A 12,925-nucleotide genomic window follows, 5' to 3' on the forward strand; every position below is an offset into this window, starting at 1 on the left:
AAAAAAAAAGAATATGATAAAAATTAAAACTTATTTTTAATATTTTACTTTATTTTGTACTGAGAATCAAACTCATGATCTTGCACTTGCCGGAAAGGTGCTGTCCTACTGAGCTATATCCCTAGCCCTACTTTTAACATTTTCAAATTCTGACCCATCATATTAGCCTACTACTAAGTCTTCATTGGAGGTGAGTCTCTCTCATATGTGAGAATATAGTGTGCAAATCATTATGAAAGACATTTTCTAGATTAAAGATGTTATCAGAAGCTGGGCACAGTGGTTATATCTGTAATCCCAGCTACTTGGGAGTCTAAGGCAGAAGAACAAGTTTGGGGCCAAGGGACAAATCACAGAAAGTCGGCAAAGGGACTGGGGATGTAGCCTGGTGATACTGTGCATGCTTCACATGCACAGGTTCAATCCTCAACCCTCGCCTCCCCCCAAAGGCTTGGTAGAACCACCTATAGTCTAGAAGTAGTTAAAAAAAAAAGCCAACCTTAAACACAGATATATTTATTATCAAAACAGATTCATGTCTCCTCAATAAACAGATGCATCAATTTCTATAGGGGTCTTACGGAAATCATGAATTATAAGCTTTTTGCAAAATCTGCCATTTCTTTCAAAAACCAAATGTTCCTTTTCTTTCTTTTTTTTGGCATTTGGTACAGGGTCTCACTATGCAGCTCAGCCTTGTAGTCATCCTCCAGTTTTCAGCCTCCCCAGCACTGGGATTATAGGTGTTCACTACCATGCCCAGGTTTGGGTGGGACTGGTGCAGCATGCATGACCAGGGATCAAACCCTGGTCCTTGTGCTTGCCAAAGCAGGCATTTAGTCCGTTGAGCTATCTCACTGGCCCCCCAAAAACCAAATGTTGTTAACCTGAAATTCTGAACAGATTTTACAGCAGTTCATGAACACTGCGAAACTTTTACAATACTTTACTTATGTGTGTATTTTTCTGGGAAGTTTCTCCATTTACTCATTCATTCCATAAATACTTATTGAACCCCTACTATAAGTCAAGAATCTAGTTTAAATGCTCAACAAAGCCAGTAAGGTCTTCTCTCTTTCCCTAAAATGTGTTTAAGAATCTATTTTGTGTTGGGTACTATTCAGTTGTTAGTGAATAAAATACTTGCCACTCAGACAGGAATGACAGTCTAGATCAAAAGACTGGAATAAATAAGTTCAATACAGTAAGACAGATTACAATAAATGTTAAGAAAAAGTGTGCATGACGTTATGATGGTGCAGGACCATAATTCCAGCCCTTGGGAGGCTGAGGCAGGAGAACTGCCACAAATTTGAGGTCAGCCTAGATTACACAGTGAGTTTAAGACCAGCTTCAATTATAAAATCAGACCCTGTCTAAAAAAAAAGAAAAAGGAACAAAGCAAGCAAGCAAGCAAGCAAGCAAGCAAGCAAGCAAGCAAGCAAGCAAGCAGAAAAGCTCTACATTTGTTTCCTCTGCAATTTAAACAGGATGGCCAGGGAAAGACCTAAAGAGATTATGGGTTTAAACCATGTAGGTAGATGGGTATCTTATTCTCTTTTGGCTGTTGTAACAAAATACCATATATTGGAATAAGTTTTTTTTTTTTGTTCCTCAAATGCCTTCAAGGCACTTTTGGCCAGTGGGAGAGTTGTGAGGTTCGAACTCCAGCAACCTGAGGTTGACAGCTTTGTGGAAGCAGCCACTTAAAGGACTGAGCTAAGGCCAGGCCCCCAAAATACCATATATTGGGTAACTTAATAAACAAATGAAATCTGCCAGGCACAGTGACACACACCTGCACATCCCAGCATTTGAGAGGCTGAGGCAACGGGATTACAAGTTCAAGCCCATCATGGGCAACATAATAAGACCCTATCTCAAAATAAAAAAGGCTAGGTATATAGTTTAGGAATAGAATGCTGTTGGGTTTGAACCCCAATATTACATAAAGCAAAATGACAAAAGCAGCAACAACAAAAAAAGAATGATTTCTCACAAATCTGGAGGCGGGAAAACCTAAGATCAAGGTACAAGCAGCCAGATTCAGAGTTTAGTACAAACCTCTTCCTGGTTTATAAAACAGTACTGTCTACTTATATTCTTACATGGTCAAAGAGGTGAACTAGCTTTCTGGAGTCTCTATTATAAGGACACTAATCCAAGTCATGAGGGCTCCTTCCTCAAACCTAATTATTTCCCAAAGGCTTTACCTCATCATAACATCACTTGGGGGTTAGGTTTCAACATATGAATTTCGGAGACATGTATCTCCAGTCCATCGCAATGGGGGGAAGCATTCCAAGCAAAGTAAACAGCAAATGAGATCCAGGAGTGGTGATGGGGTGTAACTGGTATGAAGAACAAGGAAGCCAATGTAGCTGAAGCCAGGTGAACACGGGATAATCACGGCCAGATATTATAGGGCATAATAAGTCTTATAAAGCTTTCAGCATTTATTTTGAGTAGGACAAAAAGCTATTGTAGCATTCTGTGACATGATCTGATTTAACAATTTCACAGGCTTACAGCAGATACTATGGGGAGACTAGGCCAAGGAGAAGCAGAAAGGTATGAAGACCAGTTAGGAGTCAACCACAGTTGCCCAGGGCAGCCATGATAACCTGCACTAGGATAGTTGCCTTGCAGGGTGAGAGAACTGGTCACACTTGCATTTTTCTGATGGCAGAACCAACAGCATTTGGGGTTGGTTTTGTAAGGGAGACAGAGGAGTCACAGATGACTATAAGCTTTCTGATTTGGATAAAGAATGGACAGGGCAAAATGGCTATTTATTGAGACGGAAAAGACAGTGAAAAGAACAGATTTACAAGGAGACATCAGGAATTTAGGCTGAGATACATTAACTTCAACATTCCTATTAGATGAAGAGGCCGGTTCAGCAGCTCACTCCTGTAACCTCAGCCCTTGGGAGGCTGAGAGAGAACCCTCCATGTTCGAAGCTGGCCTGGGCTACACAGCCAGAGCCTGTCTCAAAAAACAAAAATAAACAAACAAAGGACACAGAAGCTAAAAACAAAGATTTGAGAAGATATAAACAAATAGGTGGTCTGCTCCGAGTGCTGGGATCATAGTCATGTACCACTATGGCCAGTAATAGATAGTACTTTTTTTAAAAAATTTTATTTATTTATGGGGGGGGGCAGCTCAGCCCACCAGGGGGCGGGGCTGGCTGGCATGTGGTGCTGGGGGATTGAACCGTGGTCCCTGTGCTTTGCTAAGCTTGTTCTAAGTAGGTGCTTTAGACCACTGAGCCATCTCACCAGCCCCATTTGTTTGTTTTTTGGTGGTGCCAGAGATTGAACTCAGGACCTTGTGCTTGCCAAGCAGGCACTTATGCCACTGAGCTATATTCCTGGCCATAGGTAGTACTTTAAATCACAAGACTAAATGAGATAATTGGGGAAAAGTTCTATGAAGTGAGTCCTAGAGTATGCTCATGTTTATAAACTGGGTAGATACAAAAGAGTTACTAATAAAAAAATTAGTAGTGACTGCCAAGGGAAGAATGAAGAGGAGAGTAGGGAATGAATGCTAAGAGATGAAAAATGATAAAACTGTTCTAAAATTAAGAAAGGACAATAGGTGCACAATCTTATGCACATACTAAAAAGCATTTGATGGGGCTGGCAAAATAGTTCAGCAGTATAAGCACCTGCTTGGCAAGTGCAGGGACCCAGGGCAGCCACAGAGACTGGGAGTGGTGGTGCATGCCTGTAATCTCAGCACTGGGGAGACTGAAAACAGGAGGATTGCTATGAGTCCAAGCTGTGTAGTGAGACCCTGTACCAAACAAAAAATTAACCATCTGACTTTATGACTTTTATGTTATATAAATCATAATACAATTTTAAAGAAAAGAAGTAGCAAATAAACCAGGTATGGTGACATATACCTGTATTCACAGTACTGGAAGCTGAGGCAGGAGGATTACTTTGATTATAGCCTGGAGGGGCCAGGGATTTAGCTCAGTGGCACAGTGCCTGCCTTGCAAGCATGAAGTCCTGAGTTCGATTTCTGGTACCTTCTCTCCACCCCCCTCCAAAAAAACCCCCCAAAAAACAAAAAAGCAAAAAACCCAGCCTGGACCAGACATGATGGCACACACCTGTAATCCTAACACACAGAAGCTGAGGCAGGAAGATCACCATGAATTCAAGGCCACCCTGGACTACATAGCTAGACTTTGTTTCAAAAAAGAAAAAAAAAGGGGTCTCTTACTGTAGTAGCACTAGTGCACTAGTGGGAGCACCAGGAGCTCAGGCTCCATGCAAGACACTTAAGATTGTTTTAGGAAAATGGCAGACAAGTGAGACAAGGGGGCAAACTGCAAGCTACAATAAGGCCAATCTAAAGAAAACGGAGATCACTCTGTCAACCAAAGAGACCACTAAAGAGGAAAAAAAAAGAGACTTCATAAGAGCCTACAGGATTTCTCACTCCCTGTCATCTCCAATATACCCCAGATGTGATGTGGAGAAAGAGTCATTTGCAAGATGGACAGGAGCCACAAGCTAGCACTCCACTTCGATGTCACTGGCCCACGGGTCTCTGAGGGGACACGCTAAAATGGACTGCCAAATTCTCTGGCTTGCCCTGGGATAGTATACATAACTATTTGTATAATGAATGAAAATAACACACCTTGTAAACAACAAAAGGAGAGGGGGTAGAGGAGGAGAGGAGTGAAAAGTAACCATTTTTTTTTTTTTTTTTTTTGCGGAACCAGGGATTGAACTCCGGCCCTTGCACTTGCCAGGCAAGCACTTATTCTACTGAGCCGTCTCCCCGGCCCAAAAGTAACCATTTTTAACAGCATGGAAAATAACTGTTGAACTTGACCAAAAGATTCTGTACGGCAAAGGAGCAAAAGGTAATCAGGTGGCCAGGCAAAATACTAAGTGCCTGTATTCCTAGTACACTACAGGCTGAGGCAAGATGATTGGAAATTCAAGTCTAGCCTGGGCAACTTAAACATTGTCTCAAAATAAAAATTATTTAAAAAGGTATTTTGTTTATTTGGTATAGGGTCTTACTATGCAGCTCCAACTCGAAGTGATCCTGTTTCAGCCTCCTCAGTGCTGGGATTACAGATAGGTGTGCCACCACACCCAGGTTCAGTAGCAGATATGAGGGCACAGCATGTGGTACTGGGGATTGAACCTGGGTCTTTGTACTTGTCATGCAGGTGCTTAGACTGCCAAACTAACCCAACCCCCCCCAAAAAAAAAAAAAAAATTAGAAGGGTAAGGATATAGTTCAGTGTAAAAGCCTGGGTTCATTCTCAGTGCAAAAAGAAGCACCTCTCTTGAGATCCATGGAATCAAAAATTAAGGTTTTTAAATTAAATTGATTCATGAATTCAAAAGAGTGACTGGACTACTTTTATCACAAGTTGCTTCAAATTCTAAAGACAGCTTGAATATACAGTGCACGTACATGAAAAAGAACTGAATTATGCCTTCAATTTCTTCATCTAAGTTCTATCCACCGCTCCACAATGCACATCTTTGGGCATTTTGCCTATCTCAGAGCTTGAGTCCCTATGTGTGAAGTGGGGCTTATAACTGTTACCTGACTTGCTCCTGGTGAACATAATTTAAGTCTTTCTTCTATTGATATAGCTCTTAGAAGGACAATCTGTTTTAGTTAGTTTTTATCTTCCACAATACCAAGCAAAAAGATTTAATATACTGTTGTTGAATTAAGTTAATGTATCAGCACAAATAAAACAGTAAATTTAAATCGTAAAATAATACACAATGTTAAGATATCATAAAAATCAAATATTTCAAGCTGCTTATGGTGGTGCATGTTTGTAATCCCAGCACTCATGAGGCTGAGACAGGAGGATCACTGTCAATTTGAAATCTGCCTGAACTACACAGAAAGGTCAAGGATAGCCTGAACTACATGGTGACACCCCCATCTCAAAACAAAACAGAAACCAAAAATTAATTATTTCTACCTCACATGTAAAATGAGACAATGTTCCCTACTGAAATGCACAGGTCAAAAGGGACTTCCTATTAATTCTCCTTAACAAAAGTTTGCTGGAATTCCCTTACATATCCTGAAGGGTAAGGTGCCAATGAGGAAAAGATCAGGAAGTTCGCGTGCACCCCTCCTAGTTTTAGTATGAAGATGCACTTACAGCAAATCAATGGATTTGAGAAAACGGGTAAAATTATTTCTTTGAGATTAAAAGTATCACAAGATTAGCCATCTCGGGCTGGGGAGATGACTCAGTGGAATAAGTGCTTCCCTGGAAAGCGCAAGGGTCTGAGAGTTCAATCCCTGGTTCCGCCAAAAAAAAAGATTAGCCATCTGCTGATTATTAACCTCCCTCGTCAAGTATACAAACTGTATACATTAAAGAGCTTCTTTCAAAGGCTGCAATATCATAGAGTAACATGTCTCATACAAATCACAACGTAGTAAAAGACTTCAACGATGTAATCATAAGCAATACCGATTACAACATAAGCAATACCGATTACAACTAAACCTATTTAGCATATACACTTTTCAAAATAGCTACACTATACCCTCTTATACAAAATAACTCTACTAGGGCTGTTATGAACGAACAAAATATAGTATGAAAAGTCAATTTTCTTTCTTTCTTTCTTTTTTTGGTCTTTTTGAGACAGGACTTCACTCTGCACTTCAGGCTAGCCTTGAGATCACTTGGTAGCCTAGGCTGGCTTTGAATTTACAATGATCCTCCTGCCTCAGCCTACCCAGTTTTGGGATTAGAGGCATGTGCCACTATGCCTGGTGAGAAGTCAATTTTCTAGATAACGTCTGAATGAACTGACTGTATCACTGAATAACCACTTAGTAATTTTTATCTAAAAATTTTACTGGCTGGGCGTAGTGGCTCATGCCTTTAATTCCAGCACTTGGGAGGCTGAGGCAGGATTGCTGTGATGTAAGGCCAGCCCTGGCTGCACAGTGAGTTCAAGGCCAGCCTGAACTGCATAGCTAGACCCTGTCTCAGAACAAAAAAATGAACAAATACAAAAAAAAAAAAAAAAAAAAAACCACCCCACACAGCAAAAAAATTGTTTTTAAAAAAGTTTTACAATGAAATTGATATGCTTTTTCAGAAGTCTGTATGTATACTTTGGTAGGCTAAACTCACCACTAACAACGAAGTTGAACACAAGCCATAAAATAATATACACAATAAACAATATATACTAACTTACTAACATTATGAAACTTTTTTTGGAGTCGTTGTAATTCTTCTCAGAATTAAAACAACGAATTCTGGGCTACAGCTAAAGAGAAATATTTTTCTTTTCTTTTCTTTTCTTTTCTTTTTGGAACCAGGGATTGAACTCAGGCCCTTGCGCTTGCCAGTGAAGGGCTTATTCCACAGAGCCATCTCCTCCGCCCCAAGAGAAGTCTTTGTCTACAGGAAACTTAACTCTTAGCTCACATGAACTAGAAATCTTAACTTACCCTTTATGACATGTTACCAATTCTTTCAGTGGCAAATTTTATTTTGTAAGTGCTTGAAACATATACTGGATTAGACAGACAGGTGATTCTTGTATCAGAGGACTAATAATTTCCTTATAGAATTCAACAAAAGTAATATTTATATTATTCTTTTTTTAATCATCTCTAAAATACTAAAAATAAAAACACTCATGCTCTTACCAGCAACTTTATCAACAACCCCTCTGAGATACCAATTTAGGGTTAAGGTGCACCTGCTAAATACTTGAAGGGTACTTGTTTAATCTGATCAGACTGGTTAAATTACTTGGGAACTTGACTCTTAAGAAGTAACAGCTTTCACCAAAACTTTAATTTCTGATAAATAAAAGTCAGTCATTGAACATTTACAGACTGTATTAATACAACTATTCTTACTATCTTTTTTTTTTTCTGTGGGAAGTAATGGGACTCACAAGGCAGGTGCTGCACTACTAAGCTAATCCTTGGCCCCCTTACTAACTCTTGCACTCTTGCTTTCACATTGAAAAACATTAATAATCTTTCACAACTATTATTTATTATGGTTGGAATGCTTTAGAGGACATTTAAACATACTGCTGTCATACCAAGGCAGTTAGGAAACATCTTGCCCCCCAACCTTTAACAAATCACTCAAGTGGAAAGGGATGGCAGCTCTACGATATTAATGTTAAGGGTGAAAAGGTGAAACAGAGTTGCTTGTGGGATTAAAACAAAAAAGTATAAAGAATCTTCTATTTTAAGGAAAATTGTGATTTCTCACATCTTGCAAAAGTATCAAATAGTAGGCATTAGGGTTTTGTTTTGTTTTTGGTATTGGGGAATGGAACCCATAGCAAGGCTTTTACCATAGAGCTACATCCCTAGCCTAGGCATTATTTTAAGGATGTGAAGGAAATGTGTCTAGGTCTCATAATCTCGACTTTTCCTTCACTTTAATGGTACTATTATTTACTAAACACTTACTATGGGCAAAAGCCCTTTACATGTGTTTAATTTTCACACCAATTATTATCCCCCTTAGATACTATAATCACCATACTAAACTTAAGAAAATGAGGCTCAGGATTTACACAGGTCACACAATTAAAAAACAAAACCAGGACTAAAATATAGATGTCTCTGTGGATTATGACATATGTTTATCACCATATGACACAGCCACTGCTAATCTTGACATGAGTATAATACATAGATGATGTCAGCATTGAATGGTCAAATTCCTTTTAATTTAAGGTTATGATGAAAAATACAAGTTACATGGTTACATCTGATTGGCTATTAGCATAGAGGTAAACTGATGCCTTAAAAAGAATACAGAACTAAATTCAAAGAATAAGCAAAAAATATTTAAAACAAAACCTTTTTTTCCCCCTTAAATTGTCCAAACTCTTTTGCTTTGAGGTAACTTCCATGAACAGAAAAATGAAACATAGCCTTATTTTGGCATCATGATTTTCCTAAGAGCAGTCTCTGACAAGTTAGTCAACGTGCTGGGAGTATGGCTCAGTGGCACAGCCCTTCCCTGGCAGGCATAGGCCCTGGTTTGATTCCTAACATCAGAGAAAGAAAAAAAAAAAAAAAAATCAGAATGTTATACAAACAGTAAGCTATTAAAATACTTTCGAAGTTCAGATAATCTACATGTGTCTAGACTTGGTATCTCAAAGGGCAATTTATTTTCTGAAAAAGAACACTAAATATCTCAGTCTCTTCCCTCTGGACCTCAAATTTCTCTCTCCCCAGCTTCCCCCTCCCCCCTCCCCTCTCTCTTTCCCTTTGCACTGCAGATTTCTCTCTCCCTGAGTTAGGGTCTCACTTTGTAGCACAGGCTGGCCTTTAATTCACTTGTGTAGACCAGGCTGGCCTCAGAATCACAGGTCATCTTTTTGCCTTGGCCCCCTGAGTGCTGGGATTATGCATGTGTGCCACAATGCCCAGCTCAAATTTCTACCTTTGAAGTCTGGTTTCCTAAAGGCAGAAATCTGGGAAGCCACGGTGGGCCCTGACTTCCTTCCCTTATATGCACTATCCTGCTGACTGCATGGACTAGAGTGTGCCATCATGTTTTATAATTTGTGCAGAAACTAGTATTTCTAAAATTACTGAACAGGTCAGTCAAGACAAAATTGTTTTTTGCAGGTCACCCAAAGTAATCACTTACTAAAACCAAGAGCTTAGCTAAAAGAACATGAGGATGAAGGCTGACAGCAACACCTGTGGATTGTGTTAAACAATCAATACATATTTCGGCAACTATCTCAATCGTTAAATTTTGGATTAACAAATTTTCTCTTATTATTTGCTTGGTGCCAAAACCTGAGACACCTTCTCTGTGAAACAGAGATGCCACTTTGCAACAGGAAGGGTTTCTACAATAAAATGGTGACTTCAGGGCCAGGGATGTAGCTCAGTGGCACAGTGCCAGCTTGGCAAGTGTGAGGTCATGAGTTCGATTCCCAGTAGAAAAAAAAAAGTATCTACTTAGTATAATTCTCAGGTGTTCCTTTCCAGCTTGTAAATGTGATGATTCATGCAACAAAAATTTATCAAGTACTATTCTACGTGTATCAGTGTTCTAAATGCCAATAGTGGCCAAGTGCCTACAGTTGGCCTAATATAAATCCCCATAATAAAATTGTACTAAGAAATAACAAGCAAATATTGAGGGGCCTAATAGTACTAGGAAAGTTTAATGCAAACCTATTAGAATACCACTTTAGAATATAAATTCAGTAAAATACCTCAATTACCATAAAGAAGGGAGAAAAAAGTAAGGTAAACTCAATAGTAAATAAAAATTGTGACTAGGGTAAATAATACCAGAAATACAGGATAAACAGAAGTACTATGTATGCTATAGCATTAAATATGTAAGCCAATTAAGCATCCTTTGGTGGTGGTGTTTGTGTCTGTGAACAAAGTATTTATTTCACTAGCCCACTGAAAGATCCAATTTTTTCACAACAGTGCATTAAAGGTGTAAAAATGTCAGTTGTTCCTGGCAAGCACAAAGGTCCTGAGTTCGATTCCCAGTACACCCCCAGTCTTTACTGAATGATTCCATCATTTGCTTATAAATGACAGGAATTTTTAAAAGCCTGCCTGGTACCCAGAATGACTCAACACTTAACATACATCTTATCTTGAGCACAAATGGCGATTCCTAAATCTCAGGACTGAATAAAAAACTGACAAGACTAAGCAGAAGGTATGTGTAAAGGGGTCAACCCAACAGTAAGTAAGCTGTGATAAGTGATTAAAACCAAAAGATTAAACTGTTAAGTTATAGGAAAGCTGCAGTTCATTCGGACCTTAGCCCACACCACCAAAAAAAAAAAAAAAAAAAAAAATGAAAAAAAAAAAAAAAAAAAAAAAAAAAAAAAGGAGGAGAAATACTGCTGGCTTAAAGGGATCCAGGTTCTAAATCTGCTGCCTCATTCCTTTATCTGCAGAAACCTCTTCTGACAGTATTTATATGAAAATAGCTATAACCACACTGGAAAAATCCAACAGGCCACCAAAGTGCTTAGGTGGAAATTCATTGTTAGAAAAACAGAATATATCAGAAAATATTATGTTCTTTAGAAAAATCAACTCAAAAATCTGCCAAAGGAGAGAATAAAACATTTTAAGATCTCAGAAAATCTGTCTTTTGATAGAACGCATTTTTTTTCTTTCAAAGCCTCAATTCCTTTAAGAACCACCACCTGTCGGTGGTGCGTATTTTTCTCAGAAAGGCATCTGCACTGCAGATTTCTGCGCGAGGGGAGCTTGCCAAGCAGCTCCCACCAGCAAGCAGATGCACATACAATGGTAACCATCGCAGGCCTGCAAGTTCCCTTCTGGTCTTTCAGATGCGGGAGAAGGGGGTTCAACCCGCCCCTGCTTTGTCTGAATTTCCCCATCCCCCTTTCCTCGTAAACACACGCTTTTGTTATACTGCGATCAATAACAGCCCACAGAAAACATGAAATCAAAACACGTCGATGTCTTGGCATCCTGACTCTATGTTCTAAAATATAAACGGCTGATTGCGTGTCCCCAGCCCCACGCCATGCCTGTGAAGAGCTCGCTGTATTGTAAATGTAGCCACGCAAGAATCCATATTGGACCTTCAGCGGCTCCCTCCCAAATCTTCCTGAGCTATTCTCATCACGTCTTCTCTACCTCGAAGCCTCATAAAAACAGGGCATTCAGAATCTTAGTCGAGAACAGTACAGAAATGAGCTACAATGCCTTCATTAAACTTCCTCATTCTCCCCACAAGCAAATAAAAATAATTTTTGGAGTATGAGGCACATCTGGTTATGTCAACACCTGTCTGTAAACCTACAACCTAACCCTTTCACCAGCCTCCCCTCAAAATCGGAACGTATCTCTTTTCCCAAGACCCACCTCCCCCAGTCCTCTCAACCCCACTAATATTTCACTAAACCGCCCAGGTTCCGCGGAGGGCTCTCTGACCTCCCAGAACACAGCCCATCCAATGCACCGAGCAATTCTCCAATGCATCCCACCCTCCTCAGGCTGCGTTCCCCCCACCTGCCGGGGCCCCGCGTTCACGCCCTCCCCTCCCCCAACCTGTTTTCTCCACACCCCGTTATTTCCTCGCCGCCCGCTCGACCTTTCACTCCCCTCCCTCTTTGCCCACTTTCGAAACAGCCGTCCGTCCCCGGGGGGCTGACACCCTCCGCGTGGCTCCCTCAGCCCCGACTCCGCTCTCCATGCTCTCCCTCTCCCAGACGGGGGCTCCCGGCGCGTCTCACCCGCACACGAGGAACCGCAGCTCTTCGCCCCCAGGGTGGGGCAGGCTCCTGGACTCCCGCCGCCGCTGGGCGCGGGCGGCTCGGCCCCGGAGGACGACGAGGAGACGGACGGGGACTGAGTGGCCGCCGACAACTCCGCCATGGCTGCACAGGCAAGGGCGGGAGTGGGGTGAAGAGAGATGTGGGGCGGGAGAGAGGGAGGGGAAACAATAATCGGTCAGCTGGCTATGCAAAGCCCCTTCACTCCGCCTGCTCAGAGGACAGACTCCGACAGACTGACTCAGCCAAGCACAGCAAGCGAGGGAGTGAGAGTGCGCATGCGCACAAAGGACCCTGGAGCGGGCGGCGGGCGGCGGGCGGCGGGGGCGGGCAGTGGCAGCGGTGGCTCGCAGCGGCGCAGTGCGCAGGCGCAAGAAGTGTCCCTCAGCTCTCCCCGCAGGGAAGGAGGGGCAAAATCTGCCTCTCCCCGCGACTCCCGCGGCTGGGGTGGGGCCGCCCCTTGGGGACCAGAAGCAAGAGGCGTGGCCATGCACTAAGTCCTGCCCCCTACTGCTGCCGAAGGCAGGAGTCGGGGGCTGTGAGGCTGTATTTGCCCCGCAGGTCTTTTTATGGATGTTTTCGAGGGGGCAGCCACGTATTTCAAC

At 41.5% G+C, this 12,925-nt stretch overlaps 1 protein-coding gene across 2 annotated transcripts in view; it reads right to left on the minus strand.

Moving 5' to 3' along the window:
- The window catches only part of Rtn3 (reticulon 3), a 69,994-nt gene extending 57,384 nt beyond the window's left edge, over nt 1-12,610 (minus strand). Inside the window, exon 1 of one of the 2 annotated variants that reach the window (XM_004643791.3) lies at nt 12,282-12,610. In XM_004643791.3, the coding sequence (XP_004643848.1) occupies nt 12,282-12,423 (142 nt within the window). In that variant the 5' untranslated portion in view covers nt 12,424-12,610. The remainder of the gene's footprint in view (nt 1-12,281) is intronic. The other variant, XM_023703911.1, reaches the window with a different exon arrangement.
- Between the last annotated feature and the right edge of the window lie 315 nt (nt 12,611-12,925).

Source organism: Octodon degus, unplaced genomic scaffold (genome assembly GCF_000260255.1).
Source record: "Octodon degus isolate 3935 unplaced genomic scaffold, OctDeg1.0 scaffold00184, whole genome shotgun sequence".
Taxonomy (NCBI): Eukaryota; Metazoa; Chordata; class Mammalia; order Rodentia; family Octodontidae; genus Octodon; species Octodon degus.